The 22,112-nt window shown below is 48.1% G+C and overlaps 8 protein-coding genes across 8 annotated transcripts; 4 read left to right on the forward strand and 4 right to left on the reverse strand.

Annotated features, from left to right (window-relative positions):
* The first annotated feature begins 2,042 nt into the window (after positions 1–2,042).
* On the forward strand, positions 2,043–3,506 carry B0J16DRAFT_162205 (uncharacterized protein). Its single transcript, XM_046122220.1, has 2 exons — positions 2,043–3,056; positions 3,104–3,506. The coding sequence occupies exons 1-2, from the start codon at positions 2,221–2,223 to the stop codon at positions 3,393–3,395; spliced, it is 1,128 nt and encodes a 375-aa protein (XP_045981554.1). The 5' UTR covers positions 2,043–2,220; the 3' UTR covers positions 3,396–3,506.
* A 155-nt stretch (positions 3,507–3,661) lies between these two features.
* On the forward strand, positions 3,662–4,781 carry B0J16DRAFT_162207 (PQ loop repeat-domain-containing protein). The gene is made up of 4 exons (XM_046122221.1): positions 3,662–3,783; positions 3,830–3,847; positions 3,903–4,106; positions 4,155–4,781. The coding sequence occupies exons 1-4, from the start codon at positions 3,739–3,741 to the stop codon at positions 4,719–4,721; spliced, it is 834 nt and encodes a 277-aa protein (XP_045981555.1). The 5' UTR covers positions 3,662–3,738; the 3' UTR covers positions 4,722–4,781.
* Positions 4,782–4,841: 60 nt separating this feature from the next.
* B0J16DRAFT_373650 (uncharacterized protein) lies at positions 4,842–6,250 on the reverse strand (the record flags this gene model as incomplete). The annotated part of the gene is made up of 2 exons (XM_046130532.1): positions 4,842–5,713; positions 5,773–6,250. 2 exons carry the CDS (start codon positions 6,248–6,250, stop codon positions 4,842–4,844), a joined length of 1,350 nt encoding a protein of 449 aa, XP_045981556.1.
* Positions 6,251–7,492: 1,242 nt separating this feature from the next.
* Positions 7,493–9,397, forward strand: B0J16DRAFT_345421 (uncharacterized protein). The gene is made up of 3 exons (XM_046128263.1): positions 7,493–8,216; positions 8,275–8,734; positions 8,781–9,397. The coding sequence occupies exons 1-3, from the start codon at positions 7,594–7,596 to the stop codon at positions 9,210–9,212; spliced, it is 1,515 nt and encodes a 504-aa protein (XP_045981557.1). The 5' UTR covers positions 7,493–7,593; the 3' UTR covers positions 9,213–9,397.
* Positions 9,398–9,657: 260 nt separating this feature from the next.
* On the forward strand, positions 9,658–11,686 carry B0J16DRAFT_363720 (major facilitator superfamily domain-containing protein). The gene is made up of 3 exons (XM_046129887.1): positions 9,658–10,052; positions 10,101–11,292; positions 11,343–11,686. Exons 1-3 carry the CDS (start codon positions 9,884–9,886, stop codon positions 11,503–11,505), a joined length of 1,524 nt encoding a protein of 507 aa, XP_045981558.1. The 5' UTR covers positions 9,658–9,883; the 3' UTR covers positions 11,506–11,686.
* On the reverse strand, positions 11,517–13,387 carry B0J16DRAFT_162254 (uncharacterized protein). The gene is made up of 3 exons (XM_046122222.1): positions 12,714–13,387; positions 12,157–12,660; positions 11,517–12,101 (listed from the first exon to the last, which is right to left on the reverse strand). Exons 1-3 carry the CDS (start codon positions 12,892–12,894, stop codon positions 11,737–11,739), a joined length of 1,050 nt encoding a protein of 349 aa, XP_045981559.1. The 5' UTR covers positions 12,895–13,387; the 3' UTR covers positions 11,517–11,736.
* Positions 13,388–14,904: 1,517 nt separating this feature from the next.
* On the reverse strand, positions 14,905–17,222 carry B0J16DRAFT_162286 (general substrate transporter). Its single transcript, XM_046122223.1, has 6 exons — positions 16,764–17,222; positions 16,293–16,709; positions 15,874–16,243; positions 15,569–15,819; positions 15,333–15,516; positions 14,905–15,276 (listed from the first exon to the last, which is right to left on the reverse strand). Exons 1-6 carry the CDS (start codon positions 16,786–16,788, stop codon positions 14,991–14,993), a joined length of 1,533 nt encoding a protein of 510 aa, XP_045981560.1. The 5' UTR covers positions 16,789–17,222; the 3' UTR covers positions 14,905–14,990.
* Positions 17,223–19,491: 2,269 nt separating this feature from the next.
* Positions 19,492–20,442, reverse strand: B0J16DRAFT_321874 (RlpA-like double-psi beta-barrel-protein domain-containing protein-containing protein; the record flags this gene model as incomplete). Its single annotated transcript, XM_046125664.1, has 2 exons — positions 19,492–19,899; positions 19,948–20,442. 2 exons carry the CDS (start codon positions 20,440–20,442, stop codon positions 19,492–19,494), a joined length of 903 nt encoding a protein of 300 aa, XP_045981561.1.
* Between the last annotated feature and the right edge of the window lie 1,670 nt (positions 20,443–22,112).

A 22,112-nucleotide genomic window follows, 5' to 3' on the forward strand; every position in this document is an offset into this window, starting at 1 on the left:
TCAAAGGGGGGCCGCAAGTCAAAGTTTCTTGCAACGATCTCAATCTTGCACACACTCCTCGAAATCATCTTCGCTACACCCGCTTGTCGATTCTATTAATTACACAGCTAGAACCTCCTGCAACTTCGGGATGCAGAAGCTATCCTTGCCCGCAACTGCGTTCGTCTCCGCCGATAGTGAATGTAAGACTAAAACAACCGACGGTACATAAGATTGGTCTGCTGATGAAGCACAAGTCTGCCCCGAGAGCAAAGGCGCATAAACGCCTCTCAGCGTATTCCCCAACTTTCTAGACACGCTGGATCAAACGGTCTGTAGTTTTGCGAGATCGCAAAAGTACAACCGGAACCACAGATCTGGGTGTGCTTATTTCAAGTGTACAGGCACGGCTAACATGCTTCTCCTAGCTAGGAATGTTGTCCCCAACGGTTATTGAGCATTCCGTATTTACATGGTTATGTAGCGCGACACCGTCACGATAAGCTTGACACACATCCTATTCGACGGAGCCTACCAATGGTATCGAGAGTGCCGTATTTCCCGACTTCGATCGACTGGGCATAGCCTCCCTATCCACGAAGCCCGTGCAGCCCTGGCCCAATACAGTGGACTCAGTTAACTCTCGGATAAACAGGGACGTAAGCTTGCGCGCAAGTAGTTCGCTCGTGTCTCAAAACAGCCCTGAAGTTTTGAAGTGGTTTGTTGAGGAAGTCCAACATATCTACCAATATTTCTCCCCTCCTTTCGAGGGAGGGAGGGAGTGACACCGTCACTTACAAAGGAGCTATTGGGGCTCGTGTATTGGTTATGCCGTAGGTATAATTGTATCACAGCCATACATTCAATGGAAGGACTACCGATACTCGCTTCAACCTGGGAGGATCTCTCTACAGACAGGGTCATTCAAAAGGCCAGTTGGGCGCTTGCAGACAAGTACAAACCCCCTCTCACAACACTCGACCTAACCGAGCTTGCCAGTCGGTCGAGTGCTTCACTCCATCACTGTATCAAAGTAGGATATTCCTCCAGTTGAAAGTCTTCCACGACTCGCCTTGTCAACGATAAGGGATGCTTTATGGCCCCGGCATGAGTATGAAAGCTCCTCATAGAGCAAAGCGCATTCATGCCGATGAAGTCCCCCGCCGATGATTCCAATGGCTAATGTTCTATCTCTGGGTCTCCAATCTATCGGAGACCTTTAAGCAATGAGCTCAACTGTTGGCCAAGGATATACTATCGAAACTGTTGGATCAGTGTCCAGTTGTGAACCAAAGGTGTTGCAAGAGAAAGCGTAGTGAATTCAATCCTTTTTGTGTTTTATAGATCTCAGCTCTTTGTTGTTTTTCGATACGAAGTAATGAAATATTTGAGGAAAGACTCTCCAGTAGTAATGTAACGAAAATCAACCTCAATGAGTACCTATCTATCTTGATGCCCTGTTATACGACTTCGCGTGACTACCTCTAGTTATTGAAGCAAGAATAGAAGTATCTGTCGTGGCGATATGACAATTTGTCTTGAATTCAAGCAATTCCAGCACGAAATCGCAAAACAACTAAGTGGTGGAGGTGATGCGCTTTGAAACCAATATACATGGACTCAACCCTCGTGGTACATATCCCCAGCAAGGCTCTTGGGCTTGGACTTGAAGACCCACGACAAGTATACTTGTGCCAAGTATATCGTACATATATATTTCTGTCAGTTCTATCGATTTATCGAACCAGGTCTTTCAGCAAAGAGCGGTTCTCCTTCTCCTCCATCGCCCTCACCAATGGCTGGACTATGGGGTGACAGATGGATTATTCTGCGAGACTTAAGCGCCAAAGTAAAGTGGTCTAGATGCTCGTGTAAGCTGGAATAAGGTGTCTAAATTATTCCCTTACACCATCGGTGGCTAACATTTCTGGTTGTGATGTCTTGTAAACTCATCTCAACGACACTGACGTCAGGCCAAACGCTAGTGGTCTAACCGAAACATATGATGGCATCGATTTGAGGTTTGACCAGACAACGCGAAAACGGCACGAAAGATGGAAAGATCGATGCGGACGATGAGCTGCTCGAGGTCGATGTCTATGACATCACCTGTGCAACAATCAAACACGACGCGTCCACCGTGTTCTACGCACCTTCCCGTTCCTCTGCGACTTCCTTCCTAAATTCTCTATACTCTCAAATTATCAATTGTCTTCGTTACATTACCATTGACTGCCCAAAATGACTGACTCAAAGCACGAAGATGTTGAGAAGACCAATGGTGAAGAGCAGACCGGCGAGAAGCATCAGATCGAACAGGATGCACCCGATGCCAAGCGCACCAAGACTGATGGTCAGACTACACTCGATGATGTGGTGATCAGGTCAGATAAGGACGAGTCAAAGGATGGGAAGAAGGACAAATCCAAGGACAAGAAGGACGACACTGAGAAGAAGGATGAGGACAATGTCAAGTCTGAGAAAAAGGTGTCCAATGGCGAAGATGCCGTGCAACCTGCCGAAGAGCCTGATGTTCCCTCCAACATCCTCGAAAAGGGCATTATCTACTTTTTCATCCGTGGTCGCGTGAATCTCGAAGACCCCGAGAGTGTCGACGATATCGCCCGATCCTTCATCATGCTGCGCCCTATCGCAAAGGACGCTCGTCTCGGCGATGGTCCTATTGCTGATGCTGGCAACACCCGACTCCTTGCTCTTCCCAAGAAGACCCTTCCCGAGAGTGGAAAAGAGAAGTACATGGTATTTGTCGAAAAGTCTCACGCCTCCTACGAGGAGATTAAGAAGGAGTTTTTATCTGCGGACGAGTACGATACCAAGTCTGCTGGGACTCGTCGCACACCACCTGCCAAACCTGTTGGTGAGGGTGTATACGCCATTACTTCGACGGGTCGGGAGAGTCATTTGGCTTACTTGACAACTTTGCCTGAGAAGCTTGATGAGGTTCAAAAGGAATTGGGTATTAAGGAGAAGGGAAGCTTCATTATCAGTACCAAGAACCCCCAGTTCCCAGGACCCCAGAACGCCCAATTACCCGAGGGACCTGGCTTCCCCAAAGAGTAAGGACATTCCGCTTCCCTCTTAGTGCCTAATGCTAACTGATCAGAATCATTGATGAATTCCGTTCTCTGCGCTGGCTACCCTCCAAGCCCGCCCACTTCGACTATCCCAATGCCCAGATCCTGTTCATTGGAGAATCCGAAGGTATTGAGAAGGCCGTTGAGCCTCAGAAGAAAGACGAGAAGGACGGAAAGGAGGAGCCGGAAAAGATTCTTGAGCATCTCGAAGAGGATGACGTGAAGCGAATGAAGCACCTTGCTGACGACCAGTCGGCTGCTATCTATGCGGATTTGCATGTTCAGGCTAAGGATTATCCTAAGCTGCAGACTACTTTCTAAAAAGCTTTGGTTTGGGACGGGAAAAGGGCGAAATGGGGTTATTTGACCATGGATTCGGTCATGTAGAAATAAATGACGGCCTCAATTGCAAGGTCATTAATGATTAACGTCAATTACTATGGTCATTCCGTCTTGACATTTGGCAGCGATGGCCTAATAACATCCATATTGAAGATCCGGATGTGGCTGTTGTTAGGTATCTCCACCAAATTTGTTAGTGTAGCTTAACAGTTCTTGGCGCGCGTCAATTTCTCTCGCTTCACCATCAGAGCTCTTAAAGTTGGCATGTCATTCAACTTTCTCAACCATTGTGTCCGAGTTCATACAAGCCATCAATGGAGCAATGGACGTTCCAGTCGCAGCCAACATCCTTGGCACATTAGGGGCCGTAAGTCTCATTCTTGGCTAATAAATGCAGTTGTTAACATTCTTAGGTGTGCTGGTCAATCCAGGTTCGTAACTTGATCCAACATCGCGTATAAGCGAAGCGCAACTAATATCTCATAGTTGATTCCGCAAATCATTGTCAACTATCGCCGTCATAATGCCACAGGCTTGCAGCCATCGATGATGATGCTCTGGGCATGGGCGGGCGTTCCGCTGGGAGTGTACAATATTGTGAAAGACTTCAACATTGCTTTGCGAATTCAACCTCAGATCTTGACACTCCTGAGTCTTGTTACGTGGATCCAATGTTACTACTACGAAAGAGTCTGTTCTTTGTGTTTTCGATCGGTATAGGTAGCTAACAGCTGATAGAAATGGAGTGTCTATCGCTCTCTTCTCGTGGTCGTTCCCATCGCAGTCGTCATGGGCGGCATTCAAGCCTCTCTTATCATAGCCCTCCGCATCGCCAGATCGAAAGACTTGGAAAGGCCCTTGATCTTGATGGCTTCTTTATCCGCAGCGTTACTCGCAGCCGGAGTGCTGACACACTACTGGGATATTTGGCAGCATCGAACTGTCCGTGGAATCTCCTTTCTCTTCGTCGCCATCGACGCAGCTGGCGATGTCTTTTCACTCGTTTCGGTGTTTTTTCAGCCTGAGCTTGACATCTTGGGGATTGTTATCTATGCGACGGAGTTTGTGCTCTGGTGTGGTGTTTTTGCTTGTGGCGGATACTATAATCTCCTGCCCTGGGTTAGGGAGAGATTCGGGAGCGGGAGTAAGAGTGTTGATTGTGGAGGTAACGCGGAAGAGCGTGAAGTGGATGATGTGATGATGATGGAGAATGTATCGTCAAGTTCAGTGTTTCGGACAGCATCAGGGGATGAAGGTGTGAGGGCGAGGAATGTCCAAGGACGCGGTTCTCAAGATATCGAGTAATACATCTTTCGAGGACACCAAGAAGGGAATCTCATTATTGGTTACTTGGCTCATATCTGTATACACAGTGACATATACTGTCTCGAGGCTGGAGTGGTTAGACACGCCAATGCTACTCTTTCAATCTTCAGTGCCATCTACTAAAGCACTTTTATAGGAGTCAGGCAGTTGCCCATTCCGATACTTCCACAACCGACTCAGATCTCCCATCCGGGGAACTTCGTCCGGCCTGACCTCTTCATTCCTTGCACCAGAATCCCAAGTAACCGTAAATCCTTGGGGAAGCTCTGCTCTTCTAGTCTCCTTGATAGTATTATCCTTCCTGACTCGGACCTTTCTGTTCATAAAGTCTCCCTCTCTTGCATCCCGTGCCTGTCGAAGGTCATTATCCAGAGGGAACATATCATCGAGATAATGCTGGTTGAGCTGATGTCCGCCACTTCGATTAATAAAGACCTTTCCCGCGAACCGGTTCTCGTTTTGAGTGTAGTGCCGTGTAAAATTGAGAACTCCAAAGCGACACGCAAAATCCTTCTCGTTGACGTAGTGCTCGATATGCGGGATCACAGGTGAACTCGGATCGTTGCCGCGGCATGGATTGCTGAAGTGATTCGCGAGATTGCCGAAAGTATACACTTCGAGTTTCTGGAGCTTGTCGAGGGGCATCTCGTCGAGGAGCCAGTCTATGATCATACCGCCTTCAATACCGCCTTGGGAGTGTAGGATAAAGACGACTTTCTTCTTCTGATCGTCCAGGAGGGCGTTTTTGACGAGGACATAGCATTCTCTGACATCCTGGGTTGCGTAGAGGAGGGCCCGTTGGATCAAACACTGGATGAGATCAAAAACAACACCGGCACTAGAGACGTTAGAAGTGATTATTTTGACGGTGGGTGTTCTTACGTTCTGTTGTGAACACCAATCACTGGGCGATGAAAGGTCCTTGAAAGGCGATCGATGTTCTTCTGGAACCAGTTTTTGCTGAACACTTGCTGTTAGTTATCTTCGTTGAAAGAACAGTCTTTTCGGATAGCTCACCCTACGCAGATACCGTTGAGAAAGATCCAAGCTTCGTCGTCGTATCGAGGCCAACTTTGAGAAAGGTCATCCTCCGTCGATTTCAGACCACTGCGGGGAATGCCTCTGTTGAAATGCCAACAGATAAGCTCATTTAGCGCCAAGTAGAAAGCGACATAGCCAACATAGGTAAAAGTCGGAAGAAAGGCTAATGTGAAGAGCGAGATCAAGAAACCCAATTGCATTACGGAAAGAACAACATGAAGGGCAATATCCGTGAGGTTCTCTGCAGATGGGTACAGCTCACAGAGTTCTCCTGAATGCCATGGATAAAGAGGAATAAACAGGTAAGGAAGATAGAAGAAGTTTTGGAAGAAGAGTTTAATATCGGAAACAAAGATCTTCCCCGGTGTTCCCGTGTATGGAGGCGGTAACTTGATAGCCTTGAGCCCTTCATGAGATGGAGGCTCAATGTAAGGAAGATCTGCGTCAGGGTCAGTACTGTGTGGCATTTCGAGTATTTCTTGGTGAATGTGCTTTTTTGGTCAAACGAAGGATTCTGTCCGTCCGAAGGCGACGGTTTATATCCCAAGGCATTCATTCCACCTGCCCAACATCACAAGGACCAATACTGAGACCGAAGCAAGAGGTTCCCATCACAAGACGTCATGACCATGAATCAAATGACGGCAAGTTCCTTGGCGACAGAAAAGAAAAGTATTAAAATAAGTCAACTTGAATTGAAACGCAATAAACTATCGCCAATTCGCATGTGAACATTGGTGAAAAAGACAAAATACGAAATGTGGCTGGGCTTGTGCTGTTTCTTCAGCCTTTATGCGACTCTGCAACTCCACGCTTTAACTATATCTCGACCCTCTAGCCAGTCAATGAGAGGACATATGTCTGTATACGGAAAGTATCGTTCCACCTTGGGATATATTCTCATATGTATGGACTGTGAGCTTGTTCAATGCCAATGTCCTCCTTAGGGACATCTCTAGCGTATTACCTCCACGACTCCGTTGACGACGCTCTCTCCGCCAACACTCGGAGGCTCTTTCGGGAGGCCCAACGGGTTTCGAGGACAATAAGCTGGGCTGAAAATAGGTTTTTAGGTATTTTGTTGGCTGATGGAAGTGTCTCAAAGATAATTTCATTTTCCTTTTGTTACAGGAACCTGCTATGATCTTCCTACCTTTACCAACTTTGCCGCCATAACAAAAGCTAAAGTTATGTAGTTCTCTTTTTGAAGAAGGAGAATAATTACCAGAAAAAAGAAATAGTTCGTTGTGCATTAAGTAAATGACACGGAGACCAAAATAGAATACAGGCATGACAAATTCGACATAAGAAAGCTACTAATATTATAGTAACAAGGGAGACACCTGAGTAGTTTAAGCTATCCAAGTCTTCTCTTTTCTGGCTTCATGGTTAGTTTATCGAGGTTATCCTATTGTTCGCTGACTGTCTTGTAACTTTGAGTTCAACGGTGACGGTTTGTTCTACGCCTCCGAAAACGGTACAATTAAGCTTAAAACGTAACATCTTTCCGACTGTCTCGTTCACTTTGCTTTTGATGTTTGAATTGGGGTGGAATGCCCCTAAAGAAAATTCCGAGACTCGTTCTAGCCCAGAACAACCTGAACATCATGAGTCGGCTTCTGTTCCTGCTCCTGCTCCTGCGACAGGGGTTCGCTTTTAGTGGATCTCTACCCCTAAGACGGATGCGTCACCCCCAAGAAATACCTTATCCTTGTTCCCGTTCTCCATCATGAATGTCGCTCCTACAGAAGTCAAAGGCATTTTCTTAGCAGCACAAGGCCCCGAGTGCCATGTTTGATACCCAGCTGCGATGCCTTCAGTCTGGTCTTCATCCAGCCGGCGACTAATGCTCAACAAACGCTTCAGTCGCATGGCCATCGCCGGCCTATGCACCGTCGTCTTCCTCATCCTCGTCTTTTGGAGTGTTATCCACGGCAGCTATGGAGTATCTGAATATTATTCTTTTTCCACCACGAGCTACTTCTACCCAGTATCTGTCGACCCTACCGGCAAGACGACCGAAGACCTCTGCGCTACCTTTCCCAAGCATCTGCTCCAGACGATCCAGCCTGTTCTGAAGATGGGCCATGCCGATACGAAAGACAAACTCGACGCACAGTTTGATAGCGTTAGTGCTTGCTTTGATAAAGATGAGTTGCTGGTTTACTCGGATCTGGACGAGACTGTCCACGGCCACCAAGCGATCGATGTTCTCGCCGATTCACCTTCCATCTACTACCATGATAACCCCGATTTCGTCAACTACATATGGCAGAAGGAGATGCGAGCCAACGGAACTCTGGATGTGGATAAGGAGGCGACTGCGCGCATCCAAGGCTGGAGAATGGACAAGTTCAAGTTCCTTCCTATGATTGAGCGAGCCTGGAGAATGAGACCCAACAAAGAGTTCTACTTTTTCTTCGAGACTGATACGTGAGTTACCAGTACCCTCAAACCCCCGCCTATAAGCCACTAACAAACAGCCCTATAGTTACGTCTTCTGGGACAACGCCTTCCGCTTCCTCCAAACCTTCGATCCCGATGCGCCGTTATACATGGGTTCTCCGTCACCCGGTAGACACGACGTTAAACAAGACATCAAGACATGGTTCGCAAACGGCGGCCCGGGCTTTGTGCTCAGCCGCGGTGCGATGAGGGCACTTCTGGTTCGTAAGACCACACCGTACGGGCAGTATATCGAACCTCCGGTTGCGGAAAAGTGGCTTCCCATGCTACGGGACGATTGCTGCGGTGATAGCGTAACAGGCTGGGCTTTGTGGAACGTCAGTGTACCGTTGCGGGGATATTGGCCGCTGTTCAACCCGCATCCTTTGCATAGTATCCCGTTCAGCGACAAGTACTGGTGTCAGCCTGTCATGACGCTACACAAGACACGGCCAGAGGATATGACTAAAGTTTGGCGGTGGGAGTTTGCTCAAAGACAGTTGGGTGTAAGTCAGTACTTGATAGACTTGTTTCACATGCTAACTTTCATAGCGCCCATTGCTTTACTCTGATGTCTGGAAATTTCACCACCCAGGCGACCGCGAAGTGGCCGAGAATTGGGACAACGGAAAATGGGATTACTGGGTTGCGCCGCCTGAAGCAAGGGTTGATTCATTCGAAGCATGCGGAAAGTACTGCAAAGAGAGCAGCGACTGTCTACAATACAACTGGAGAGGGCGAGACGAGCAAAAATGCGTTCTCTCACGATCATTCCGTGTTGGCGACCCGAGACAGCCAGAGAAGATTGTTGAGCCCGAGATCAAAGACGAGAAGGGCAATGTCATCCCACCACCACCTGATCGCAAAGATCGATGGGTGGACTTTAAGTCAGGATGGTTGACGGACAGAATTGAGCAGTGGAGGAACAACAGGAATTGCACAGAAGTGCAGTGGGTTGGACCCAGTATCAAGAGAATCTTTTGATTTGATACCATATCACAATCCCAAGAGAGGATTGTTGACATAGCCAGGCGTTAGGGCGATAGGCATTACAGGTTGGGTTATAGATATGCATGAGACATCTGGCTCAGCCAGTTTGATGAATTCGAGCATTATTGACAGTCACATCTTTTGACGAGGCCTGTCCCATCGATGAGATAGCGATCACCTGTCAATTCTACCGAGACTAAGCCCTATCTCTAAAGGGTGGTCTTGGCTCAGCAATGATTTATACCAAGGTATAAAAGAAATCTCACCATCCATCAACCAACCAATCCATGAGAACCCCCACGAACCATGCCAAATTAATCCCGGTTCGCATCCGTAGCCAAAGGTCCAGAACAATTAAACTAGCGACGCAGGAAAACTCTGTATTTACGGTAGTTCACTTTAGCTCACGAACTACAAGGGTGCTTACATGCACCTGAGGCTTAAAACGGCTACCGAAGGGATGCAACGATAAGTTGAGCTGCTCAGGAAATTCGCTCATGAAGGATGATGCCATCATATGATAATATTTTGCTTGGCTAGGGTATATGTCGCTAAGAGAGCCAACAGCCGATGCGTCTATTGACAATTCTTTTCCGGTGGCATTTTTGATCATTGTTTGTTGCAACACCATATTTTGATACTCGTCACAGTCCGATATCGCAACCATGGGAACAGCTGAGAATCAAGCAGATGAATCTGCGCGGGCGCCTATGGGAAACAGAGATGAAGCTATCGCCATAGTGGGCGAGGAACAGCATGCGATTGATCCCATTGTTGCCGCGCGCGCTGTGAGGAAGATTGACATATTTCTCATTCCCGCCATGATCGTCGGCTGTACGTCCCACCTTCATGTCTCTTGAACCTTTACTGACTTGTGAATAGATGGTCTTGTATACTACGACAAAGCCATTCTCGGTTCAGCCGTTCTTTTCGGCATGACAACTGATCTCGATCTCACTGTCGTCGACACCTCAACTACGCCCCCAACGGTCGATACGCGCCGTCTCAGCTGGGCAACCTCACTCTTCTACTTCGGTATGCTGGCGGGTTTGTATCCTATGACTTTCGCCCTACAACGCTTCGACATCGGTCGCGTACTGGGTGGCGTGGTCGTTGTCTGGGCTGCTATATGCATGCTGACCGCCGCGGTGACGTCCTACCAAGGGCTTTACGTGCAGCGATTCTTTCTCGGCTTTGTTGAGAGTATCATCCCTACTGGGTTTATGTGCATTGTCTCAGGATACTATACCCAGACGGAGCAATCTTTGCGACAGAGCTGGTGGTTCTCTTCGACGGGCATTTTCACCATCATTGGAGGAGCGCTGAATTATGGCTTTGCGCAGATTACTGGCGGTGGATTGAAGAGATGGCAGTACATCTACCTCCTCGCGGGCTCTTTGACGTTTTTGTTTGGTCTGTTTTGCTTCATTATGCCCAACTCGCCTGTCTCAGCGTGGTTCCTCACTTCTGAAGAGAGATTTGCGGCCGTGGAGCGTTTGCGACATGGACAAACGGGTGTACGATGCACGAAATTCAAGGGATCGCAGCTGAAAGAGGCCATCCTTGATGTCAAGATCTGGCTCATCGCTCTCATGATGGCATCAGCTTATACTGTCAACGGCGCCGTCAGCGGTTTCGGACCTCTTATCGTGTCAACCTTCGGCTGGAGTACTCTTCACTCGATCCTATTCCAGTTCCCTCTCGGTGGACTGTGCTTCATCGTTATTCTCCTTACCGGCTGGCTGGGATCCAAGTTCAACAATATCCGAATCTTCATGCTCATCTTTACATGTCTACCAGTCATTGCAGGCTGCGCAATCATCTGGAAGAGCGAGTGGTCGTATCGTGCCGCTGCGCCTGTGATGGGATATTCCATCACTGGCTTCTTTGGCGGCACGGTGAGTCTTATCATCACGATTGGAATGTCCAATGTCGCTGGACATACGAAGAAGAGCTTCATGGCGGCCACGATCTTTGTAGCGTACTGTGTTGGAAATATTGTTGGTCCTCAACTTGTTTGGAGTCAGACCAAGAAGGACCATTATCCTGCCCTTTGGCTGGGCTTGATTATCTGGTGAGTTTCATGCATGCACCAATCTTTCTACAAGCGCTAACGATATTTAGCTACATCATTTGCATTCTTGCGTCGACTACTCTGTACTTTGTACTTCGTAATGAGAATAAGAGGAGGGATGCATTGGGACTGGGAGATGAGAGCGAGCGAGCCAAGTTGGCTTTCCAGGATTTGACGGATAAGGAGAACCCTTACTTCCGCTACATGTACTAACCCAAGCCCAGCGGGTATATATTCCGGATCTAAAAGTTATGCAACGATAGACAGATGAATCGTAATAGGGGGTGTGGCATTGGTTGTACGTGAATGCCCAAGCGCAGCAACAAGTGAAACACTCTCGAAATATCATGGTATAGTCATTATATACGTAAGGTATCTATCATAAACAGCAACAAAGCCCATCTATATAAGCCGCTCCTCCATTTTCTCCCTCCTGATAACACCTTACAACTTGGAAGGTGTCTCGTTGTGGTTCTTGATCTCAACAATCAGCTTGCCTGTGTTGATACCCTTGTACAAGTCGACAAGAGCCTGCTCAGCAACCTTGAGGCCGCCACGAATAACAGTCTCGGTCTTCTTGAGCTTGCCCTCAGCCATCCACTTGGCCAGCTCACCACGAGCGGTAGCAAAGTCCTTGACGTGGTCGAGGACGATGAAGCCCTGCATCTTGATGCGCATGGTGACGATCTGAGAAAATGCTCGGGGTCCTTGGGGCTTGGCGGCGTTGTACTGGCTGACGAGACCGCACTCGATGAAGCGGGCGTGCTCCTTTGCTCGCATGAGACACATGTCGAGGATGTCACCGCCGACTGAGACATGTTAGTTAGGTACTTTTGTAAAGGAGATAAAAAAGAGAAAGCTTACCGTTGTCGTAGTAGACATCAATGTAGTCCTTGGTGGCCTCAGCGAACTTCTCCTTGAAGTCATCGGCCTTGTAGTTAAGGGCGACATCAAAGCCGAGCTCCTCAGTAAGCCACTTGCACTTGTCCTCACCACCAGCAATACCAACAACTCTGGCACCCTTAAGCTTGGCGATCTGGCCGGCAACGCTACCTGTCGCACCAGCAGCACCAGAGACAACGACAAGCTCACCGGGCTGAGGATCAGCGATCTTGGACATACCGACCCAGGCAGTGAGACTGGTCATGCCAAGGGCAGAGAGCATATCCTTGGGGTCTTGGACACCGGGGTAGTAAGAGGTAGGCTCGAATCGACCCTCGGAGACGATGGCGAACTCGGTCCAGCCAGGAGTGGCAGCGACAATGTCGCCCTCCTTTGCGAGCTTGCTCTTAGAAGCAAGGACACGGCATGCGCAAGATCCGCGCATGGTCTCGCCGATCTGGACGGGAGGGAGGTAAGATCGCATATCTAAGACATTGTGTCAGTGACTGAGGTCTAGACTAAGTAAACAAGGTCTTTACCTCGGAGCCATCCTCGCATGGCAGGATCTAGAGAGAGGTAAAGGGTCTCAACGAGGATCTGGCCATCCTTGAGATCATCTGGTGTGGGTGCCTTGCCGTGCTTCTGAGTAAAGGTGCGGCCTGGAATGATATCGGTGGTAGGACGCTCAGCGAGCACGATCTCAAGGTTGTCGCGAGTCATTGTGAAACGGTAGATGAACTGATTTTGGAATTAGTTTGTTGTTCTTTTAAGGTTGAGTTTGTGTTGTGGCGTGTTGAGCAACAGATTTTATGCTGTGTCTCTCGATCTGAGGTTGTTGTGGGACAGTAGATCGCTGGGACCGACTTGGGGGTTTTGTACCTGCTTGAATTGAATCGAGTGTTGTTGATCACGATATTCGGAAGGAGTGTATCACGAGGAATTCGGTTTCTGAATAGGCAGAGATTTAGTGCGACAAAAGACAAACGGTGATGGGCCCCAGCCTTTTTGTAGTCAGTTCTTTCTCTAGACTAAGGTACGGATACTTAGACCCTCCCTTCAAACATCAAACCCCCGATAATTACTAAATCGGCGTGTCTTGTCTATCTGGGGTTGCTATCTCCGTCTATAGGGCCGGTGGAAAGCCTACCAAGGCCTGTGAAGCGTTATGAATGCAAAACTAGCTCTGACACTATTCCGCCACCGGAGCGGACGCTATTCCCATACGGATATATCCCCGGCCCCTCCAAGGTATCATTCGGCACCGGTGTCTTCGGGGATCGACATGTTTAGGGCCCGGGCGTCCTTTTTGATGGGGTAAGGACAAGGCAAGTAATGAGGCTTCAGTGCCTTTCAGCTCTAAACTGAGGAAACGTGTCCGGGTCATACAGTACCTTACCTGCCCTGGACCAAACCTTAGAGTGCCGAGGCTCGGTCCTGGCGTACCAGAGGGGTAATTGGGGCCTTGATTCAACTCAGCGTAGGATTTTGTTGATGCAGACACGGAACTTTTTGGTTCGTCATGAACCCTCTTTACGATGCGCGTCTCATATCTTGTTCTGCATTCGTATGGTTTGCCCGACGGACACGCAATGCAAACCGGGGCGTTGAAAGTCTAACACGCCAAGGTCGGAGGAGGCGTTCAATCCATGCGATGTATCTTGATCCTTCGATTGTCTTCGAATACGGTAGTACTTTTGGGTATTGTTTCATGATAGTTGCCGTGAGCCTCGGGACCCATTAATCAGCGGCCGACCGTTGACCGAAACTTGCTCGCTTATGGAGCCTGAAATGCGGCAAAGGTTCGACGTGAGGATATTGCTCCGGAGCCGGATCTTTCGGCCGAAGATTCCATGCAAGGGTGGTCTCATAACATCGGCATTTAACGTTATCGGCTTATAGATTCTGGCGATCTCATATAGGCAGCCATTCTGATCGATCGTAAAATCCATGATAACAGACAACTATATCGCTCACCGACTTGTAGAATGGGTGGCGTGATTGATAGCAATCCGCATCAAGAGGTCCTCCCAATTGACTTGCCCAACAGGAGCATGAGGTTCAGAACCTACACTCATCACCTATACAACTCTTGAGTTGCGATCTCATCAGTAAGTTTGGCTCCCCTGAACGTCGCAAGTGAAGTCTTAGGTGTCATGCGATGGTAGGCTTGTGTAGACGTGATCCAATCATTCCTCGGCGGGTGTATCATCGGTTGATGATCTTTGACGATCTTGAAGTTCTTGTAACCCGCCGTCTCAAGCAGACGCCATCATTGTCTCGGTGCAAGCTTTATAGCACTTCTACTTCCTAGCCTCATTGCCGATGCTTGCTGACAACATCGCGGTCGTGCAGGACTTGTGGGTGGCTAGAAGAAAAGACATGCCGAAACAAGCCTGGTAGAGAAACTCGACAGGGCTAAGATGAGAATGTATAATCCATGCCTTGAGTTAAGGCTCGACAGGAAGAAACTCTGTGCCTCGGGTTGCCGGAGTGAAAGAGATCTGGATAAGGAAAGAACGCTGTGGCCGGGTCTTGAAAATATCGACGCACGCTTCTGAGGGAAGATACAGATCCAGAGTTGGAGGACTTGGGACTTTTGTGGAATTTAGTGGACAAGTCAACTCGAAAATAGTGGTCGCGGGTTGAACGTGTCTCGTGTGTGGTATAAATGCAGTGAGACACCAAATGGAGTATCACTTGAGCATCTGTATCATGATCCCAATAGTTGTGCTGCACACATGTTTATGGAGTAAATAAACGGGTATATACAAACTCTTGACTCATACAGTAAAATACATCAGGCTATAACACAACATCTACGCAGTCTCAGCGTGTGTCGTCTCCCCTCCAACATCCCCCTTCTTGCGCTGGGCAGCCTCAATCTTCTCGTCAAAGCCACCAGTGGCCTCCGAGCTTCGCCAAGCGGGAACGTTTCGATCAAACATGGCTTCGACTTCCTCGAGCGTCTTACGAGCGGTCTCAGGATAGGTGAAAAATGCGTGGACGGTCATAACGATACAGAAGGTGCCGAAGATCATGTATGTCTGCCATTGGATGTTGGTGAAGGCGGGAGGTACGAAGAAGGCTAGAGCGAGATTGAAACTGGAAGATAGTTGTTAGTGCCTGTGAAAAATGCTTGTGGTGGTGAGATTACTTACATCCAGTTGCCAGAAGCGGCGAGACCGACACCCTTGGCTCGGTATTTGAGAGGGAAGACTTCACTGGCGTAGATCCAGGCGACGGGTGCCCAGGTAAGACCGTAGACTCCGACAAAGATGTAAGCTAGAGCGATGACGGCTTTGGCGGGAGCACCTTGGATAGCCCAGGTTAGGATATCGTTGCCTTGTAACAGTCAGCTTTTGCACATTAACATATAAGACGAAGAATAACTTACCCTCAATACCGTCAACAGGATAACCATGAACAGCCATGACTGCTCCACTGGTGAAGTGCAAAACAGCACAAAACAATGCTCCGCCAATGAGAAGAGGTCGGCGACCGAGTCGGTCGATGAAAGGCAATACGAGACCGGTAGTGACGAGGAAGATGACATATTGGATAATGGAAGACGTAAGAGCGGTGTTTCCAGTCATGCCAGCCATGTTGAAGATATAAACGAGGTAGTAAAGCATGACATTTCCTCCCCTGGGTCCATAGTTAGTACCAAATAGGAACCAAGAATTAGAGATATAGACTTACAGCAATTGTTGCCAGACCTGGACGCTGACACCAACAACGGTACGCTTCCAGATACCAGGCGCGAAGAGGCCTAGATAGCCAATGTCCTTGGACTCATTGGCGATGCGAACAGCTTCACGGACCTCTTCCATCTCAGCGAGAACAACAGGGCTGTCGAGATCACCACCGGCGTGAAGGTGAGCAAGGTTGTAGTGAGCCTCCTCCCAGCGGTCATGCTGAGCGAGCCATCGCGGTGACTCTGGGAAGAAGAAAAGAGAGGCAAGGAGAATAAAGCCGGGGATGGCTTGAACACCCCAAGCGATTCGGAAAGCAGCGGGACCATCGATTGAGATGGAGCAGCCGTAGGAGATGAGGTACATAATGAGGATACCTGGATTCTGTTAACCAACGATACTGGTATATGGATGTGTGCGACATACCCCATTCAATAGCCCACTGCTGAATACCAACGATACGTCCTCGAATTTGAGAAGGTGCCAGTTCAGCAAGGTAGACCAGAACCTGAGAGCTAGTAATACCGACAGCGACACCGCTGACGACACGACCAACAATAAGATGCGCAACGTTTTGAGCAGAGCACTGAAGAACAGCACCGACAATCCAGAAGAGACAAGCAATCATGAGCGACTGGCGACGACCAAGACGATCAGCAATTCCTCCTGCGGCGAGAGCACCAACGAAGGATCCTGCCGACATGGAAGCTGTGATACCGCCCTGGGCTGTTGAGTTGGGACGGTTGAAGTAGTCGAGATACTGGTCGGAACCGATCCAGGCACTCATGGAGGAGATATCGAAACCAAAAAGCATACCGCCAATGGTGCCAAAGGCGGCAAGCGCTGAGATGTGTTAGTGAACAGTCATAATCTGTAAGTCAGGACAAGAGAACATACCGTAGATGTTCCAAATTCGATACATGGTGACGAACTTGCACAAGGAAACACAAACAAAGAAGTCTGTCTGTCTGTCAAACCAAAACTCGAAACTCCCAAGAGTCGCAACTCTTCGTCTTTATATAAAGATTCATATCCCAAGTCAACTTGTTCAACACCATGGAGCCAAGCAAGGATGGCGTGGAGAACATGTTAGAAGCGCACGAGTGATGTTTTGCGATTTCGATGGGTCCGAGGTCCAACGTCATGCACTCTGTGGAGGTTGCCCATGGGGAGGATCGTCGCTTGTGATAGAAGCTAACGTTAGAGTAGCGATTAGACGAGTTAGGGGGTTTCTTCTTGGCTTGGGCGGTTGGGTTTGGCGGGATGTGGCGTGGTTTAGGTTTGAGACGGTTTGATGTTTCGGGCAATTCTTGATTTCTTTAAGATAACCTCAGGACTGATTTCATCATGAACGCGTGAGTATTAGTATTCTATCAGCATCTTGGTATACAAGTCGACAAAGCGTACCTTTCCTCCAGCCGTTGCCATATACTAGCATACAGTCCAAAGCCATCACAAATGCAATTGTTCGACGTCGCTGAATCACAAGCAACTACATGCAAGTTGGCCGTTGCCTAGGCGGATGTCTGGGCGGCTCCGCGAGAAGGAGAGGGTATTCCCGGTGATGATATCATTCTTGAGCATGGGTGCCCTGCAATGTCACCCTAGAGTACCTCGTTTGCCGGTGAGGAGCGCCAGTGCCGACCTGAATCTACTCGAGGGGTACGATTTCTCGAATTTCTCTAGAAGACTTGGTAGTTGTTTTTGATGAGAAATGATTGGAGCGCATGCGTGAACTCCCAAGGAACTAACATTGGATTCTGTTGTTGTAGGAGAGAAGAGTAACGATCGTCATTTTGTTTCTGTGCTTTGTGCTTTGGAAGGAGAGACCCCACAACACTTGTCTTGATCTGCATATGGATGGACATGTAAATGTTCCTGACAGACAAATTCTCGTAATTTTTGAGGCCTTTTGTTTACGATCAAAAGTACTTTGATCCAAAGAACAGGAGAGAATAATATTGGCCAAGATATTGGGCATTGCATTGCATGTCATCAGCAGCGCCTGTTTTGTTGCTGTGGGGAAAGGACCGAAGAGCTTCTCCATCCCCCGATTTCTTCCCCCAAGTTCCCCAAATTATTCGGGGTAAATGTGGAATTAAAAGAGTCAGGCAATAAATGTTATGGGTCAACTATGACTATCATATAGAGGCAATAGAAGTCTAATAGAGTCAATTAGATAGATACTCTTCTCCTATAACTGACGGAAGAATCGTGTCATGTCATTTAGTTCGTTGTGCTATTCATGAGTCGTATACCAAGACGTTGTCTTATCTTGGCTTCTTCTTGGAGAAATACTCCCAACTCTGGGACTTGACAACCAAAAGACAATCCATCTCTGACCCAGTTCCAGGGTTATCAGGAGGCTTGGTTCCATAACCCTCAGATCATTACCTCATTCATCCCTTCTTGGGCCAAACTCCCGACTTGGCGAATTACCGCGTGAACTTTTAAATGACAATTGCAATTGTATTTTGCCTAAATACGATTTACACCGAGAATTTGAATAATCTCGGCCCAATTGATATTGGTTCAAATGTGACGTATCCTTGTTTTCTTCTTAGCGTTATTGGGGTAAGTCTTGGATTATCTCATAGCCCAAATACTTTTTCTCTTTACACCAACTTTACTCAGATCGGTAAGCAGAAGAGAGCTTGGTCGGTGACAGACGGGTACTCTAGCAGCGGTTGAATTGAACATGAGGCTTGGTAAAGCCCATAGCCCCAGTAGTATGTAGTACTGTACTGTGGATGGTGGATAGTATAAAGTCTTGGTATAGGGTCCGTGATCAAATCCATGATCGGACTCTGCCGGATTGACATCTACAGGTCAAGTAAGTCAGACGTTGATCAGTGACTTCTTACTTCAACTTGCCCAGAGGTGCCTTGTATTGCGACCATCGAACAGCCTTCGGGAATGTCCAAGGTTGAGCTCCTTCTTTAAACAGGGACTGGCAATTTTGTGTACTTGGAATTCCTGCTTTACCAGCCTCAGTCTAAGAGCATGAAGGTCATGTCAAGGCGGCTGAGGCTCAAAAGATCTCCTCTCATATCAACGTTAACCACGTGATATTTGTCGATCTTCCCCAAGATGTGCGATGGATATCAATGGATCAGCCAAGACTGCTGTGAATACTGCCTACCATATATACAGCAGGAAACAAGGATTGTCTAGACTTTGCAGATTGCTCTACAAGTTTGTCATTTTTACGATTCTAGTTAAGACCCTGACAGTATATATATGCTTCAGGGCCTGGTTTCTAGCAAGTGGCCGAGGTCTCTCCCAGCATAGGTCTTGCACAGGTTCTTTTCGAGTAAGGATTGGCCTCCCGACCTCCGAGCTAAGTTCCATGTCATCCTCGAGCTACCGCGTGTTTTTAGAAGCCGCGTATTTTCGGCTATTTGTTTCCATAAATATTGACACTGGAGTGCTGCTCCTTCAAGTATGTACACGAAGATAAGGCTATATACACGTATCATCATCAAGCGGTTTGGTCTTCTGAGAAGAAGCGCAAAGCCCTAGTACTCGTCAAACAGCCAGCTACTTGACTCATACCAAAGCGCCAGGTCCTTCAACACATAAACTCATTCCTCCCAAATCTGACAAATTTCCCAAGGCTGGTTCCTTAGAAGTTGGACTTGGCCTTGTATTGGGCATCAGGAGTCACGCCAACCTTGTTAACAACAACAGTCTTTCCAGTGCTGCTAGTAATCTTGACATCGACAGACTCCTTGCCAAAACCGGAAGGGTTCTCGAAGAAGTTGTACTCCTTGCGCTCAGTCTTACTCCAGGTCTTGCCGCCGTCGGTGGAAACCTCGACGCTCTTGACAGGCTCGTTGGCGTTGACGACCTGGATGGAGAACCAGTTGGCGGAGGTACCAGACTTGTTGTGAAGAACGAGAGGAGTGGTGATGCCGCACTCAACGAACTTGTAAGAGGTCTTGACAATGCCGTTTGTGCCGCCGACGGCCTTGAAGGCATCGGGGAAGAGGTCAAGATGGCCGGGGTCACACTCGGGGCACTTATCAACGATCTAGATAAAGTTAGTTGGTGTGGTTGATACTATATTTGAGATGCTTACCATGGCCTTGACAGTTCCAGAAGGGCCGGTGACTTCGATACAGGCACCGCAGTTGGCAGCGCTGTCCCACTTCTGACCAGAGAAGGCGGTTCCCATGATACCGGCAGGAAGGGTATAAGTGGTGAACATGCAGTTTCCGCCAGAGAGGTTACCACCGTAGAAAGTGGATGAACCAGAAACGGACGTACCATCACCGAGAGCCTTAGCCTTGGTCGCGGACTTGGCCTTGGTCGTGATCTTAGCCTTGGTCGTGGTCTTGGCCTTGGAAGCGGTCTTCTTGGCCTTAGACACGGCCTGAGGCTTGATAGAGGCCTCAGTAGGCTTGCTGACAGCAGCTACGTGAGTCGCAAGTGTAGTGTGAACAGGCTTGGACTCGACGGCTGTATTCTCTGGAACTGAGTAGACAGGAGCAGCAGCATCGACACTGGGGTGCGGAACCTTGCAAGCTCGGCCCATAACAGCGGGAGCAAGGAGAATAGGGAGAAAGAACTTCATGGTGATCGGCGTAACGGGGAGTTTCGGATATACAAAGTCGATTGACGGTAGGTCGGCTTGGGACTAGCCAAGAGCTGTATAAAGTATATGAAAGAGTGAAATAAATGAGTGAGCGAGATCGTCAAGATTCTCAATATCAAAGTTGAAACAAAAGAGTAGTACGTGCAAGCTTCAAACAAAAGAGCCAAGAGTGCGAAAGCACCGCGTTATAAACATATTTCTTTGAGCAAGTTTTTCGGATGCCGGCACCACGCAATGCCTCATAACTTCCAAGATCCAGGCCATTTGAGTAAGGCTGAGACAGGCTTCGCGATCCGTCTAATTTCAGGTTTAGTAGTGCGTTGCAGGGATTACCAAGGTAACAACTGGGGTTGATATGACGGGAAACGGTCGACTTAGCCCAAAAGAGGAAACTGGGACCCGTTTTGTGGCTTGATGAGATTAATGAAATCGAGTGTTGGTCGGGTTGTTGAGATGATGTTTACTGTTGAGTCGACAGATTTGTGGTTTTGTGTAGAGTCCTGAAGACGGGGAAATTTGAGAATACGCGTTTCCCCCAGGGGTACAAATCGGCGAATAAGATGTGAAGACATGTCACAGCGTTTCTGTCGGTTGTGTCGATGAGATCGTAGAGTTGCATTAATGATCGGTATAAGATGACTTGTTTCTAGGGAACCCACTTTCCATGAAACCTATATTACGGCAGTCTTCTCTTAACTCATTTGCTTGATTTGTCGACACTCTGAGAACATGAAATTGACACAATTACGTGAATAAAAGTATAGTAACAGGATTTTGTTGAAACACCAGTATGGTAACCTGGAATTCACCTCGTTTGAACAACCACATTGTAGATGATGGCCTCTCACCACTAATGCGGGACGAAACTGATAATATCAAGAGACAAAGATTTTATTCATGGAAAGAACGGTAATCGGCTGTACCAGAAGATATCATTCGCCAATATGTGGCCTTCCTGTCGATTGCGAGCATCTTGAACACATGCCTATAAGGTTGTCCTGCTGCTTGACAGGTGAAACTTGGGGCTGTTTTTCTTTTCTTGTCGAGTTGTTCTTTATGTCGCATGTGACGGCTCAACGCAGATTGATCTCTACCATTATGGCAATGTTCTGCCTATCTGAGTATAGCAAGTTGATAGAATGAGAACACCCCGATGACTGTCAGACGGATGTTACACCTGGGTTTAGATCAAACCATGGCGTTTCTTGGCTACTGTACGATGTTATTCGAGGGCTAAAATATAATTTATTCTTCCGTTCCGTAGAAGAGTGTCTGATTCGTGGTGCGCATGCTCTCTCAAGCGACATGATGGTAGCCCAGCCATCAGGCTCGATAGCAGCTTGTAGTACGAAGACGGACTCGTGATGTAGTCAAAGCATACTCGGTATAAGCTCGAGTCCTCGAAGCGATTGCTCTTTGTGATTGCATTCCAACACACTTCTTGTGTTACATACAGATCCTGAAATGACACTCTTCTCAAAACCTGCACCATGATGTTTGTTCAGACTCGGCATACTCGAACTGTTGTTACACTTAACAGAGAAACGAGTATCTTTCGTCGTCTCCCTACTGGCTCGTAGAGCTAATCCTCAAGTGACGGGCGGTTTGTGCCAGTGCTACCAGCTGTTGCCGGCTGGCGGTGCTGTACT

Source organism: Fusarium flagelliforme (genome assembly GCF_020744385.1).
Source record: "Fusarium flagelliforme strain FIESC 12 MPI-CAGE-AA-0113 chromosome Unknown B0J16scaffold_5, whole genome shotgun sequence".
NCBI lineage: Eukaryota > Fungi > Ascomycota > Sordariomycetes > Hypocreales > Nectriaceae > Fusarium > Fusarium flagelliforme.

What these genes read in the sequence shown, in the direction of transcription:
- B0J16DRAFT_162254 (XM_046122222.1), bottom strand. Translation starts at nt 12,894, where the DNA reads ATGACTCGCGACAACCTTGAGATCGTGCTCGCTGAGCGTCCTACCACC. An exon ending in CATGCGAGGATGGCTCCGAG is followed by an intron (nt 12,661 to 12,713) that starts GTAAAGACCTTG and finishes ACAATGTCTTAG; the next exon opens with ATATGCGATCTTACCTCCCT. An exon ending in TGATGTCTACTACGACAACG is followed by an intron (nt 12,102 to 12,156) that starts GTAAGCTTTCTC and finishes AACATGTCTCAG; the next exon opens with TCGGCGGTGACATCCTCGAC.
- B0J16DRAFT_162286 (XM_046122223.1), bottom strand. Translation starts at nt 16,788, where the DNA reads ATGTATCGAATTTGGAACATCTACG. An exon ending in TCGAATTTGGAACATCTACG is followed by an intron (nt 16,710 to 16,763) that starts GTATGTTCTCTT and finishes AACACATCTCAG; the next exon opens with CGCTTGCCGCCTTTGGCACC. An exon ending in GCCGCTTCTGGCAACTGGAT is followed by an intron (nt 15,277 to 15,332) that starts GTAAGTAATCTC and finishes ACTATCTTCCAG; the next exon opens with TTTCAATCTCGCTCTAGCCT.
- B0J16DRAFT_162205 (XM_046122220.1), top strand. Translation starts at nt 2,221, where the DNA reads ATGACTGACTCAAAGCACGAAGATGTTGAGAAGACCAATGGTGAAGAG. An exon ending in GGACCTGGCTTCCCCAAAGA is followed by an intron (nt 3,057 to 3,103) that starts GTAAGGACATTC and finishes CTAACTGATCAG; the next exon opens with AATCATTGATGAATTCCGTT.
- B0J16DRAFT_363720 (XM_046129887.1), top strand. Translation starts at nt 9,884, where the DNA reads ATGGGAACAGCTGAGAATCAAGCAGATGAATCTGCGCGGGCGCCTATG. An exon ending in TCCCGCCATGATCGTCGGCT is followed by an intron (nt 10,053 to 10,100) that starts GTACGTCCCACC and finishes ACTTGTGAATAG; the next exon opens with ATGGTCTTGTATACTACGAC. An exon ending in TGGCTGGGCTTGATTATCTG is followed by an intron (nt 11,293 to 11,342) that starts GTGAGTTTCATG and finishes AACGATATTTAG; the next exon opens with CTACATCATTTGCATTCTTG.
- B0J16DRAFT_345421 (XM_046128263.1), top strand. Translation starts at nt 7,594, where the DNA reads ATGCCTTCAGTCTGGTCTTCATCCAGCCGGCGACTAATGCTCAACAAA. An exon ending in TTTTTCTTCGAGACTGATAC is followed by an intron (nt 8,217 to 8,274) that starts GTGAGTTACCAG and finishes ACAGCCCTATAG; the next exon opens with TTACGTCTTCTGGGACAACG. An exon ending in TTGCTCAAAGACAGTTGGGT is followed by an intron (nt 8,735 to 8,780) that starts GTAAGTCAGTAC and finishes TAACTTTCATAG; the next exon opens with CGCCCATTGCTTTACTCTGA.
- B0J16DRAFT_162207 (XM_046122221.1), top strand. Translation starts at nt 3,739, where the DNA reads ATGGACGTTCCAGTCGCAGCCAACATCCTTGGCACATTAGGGGCC. An exon ending in AATGTTACTACTACGAAAGA is followed by an intron (nt 4,107 to 4,154) that starts GTCTGTTCTTTG and finishes AACAGCTGATAG; the next exon opens with AAATGGAGTGTCTATCGCTC.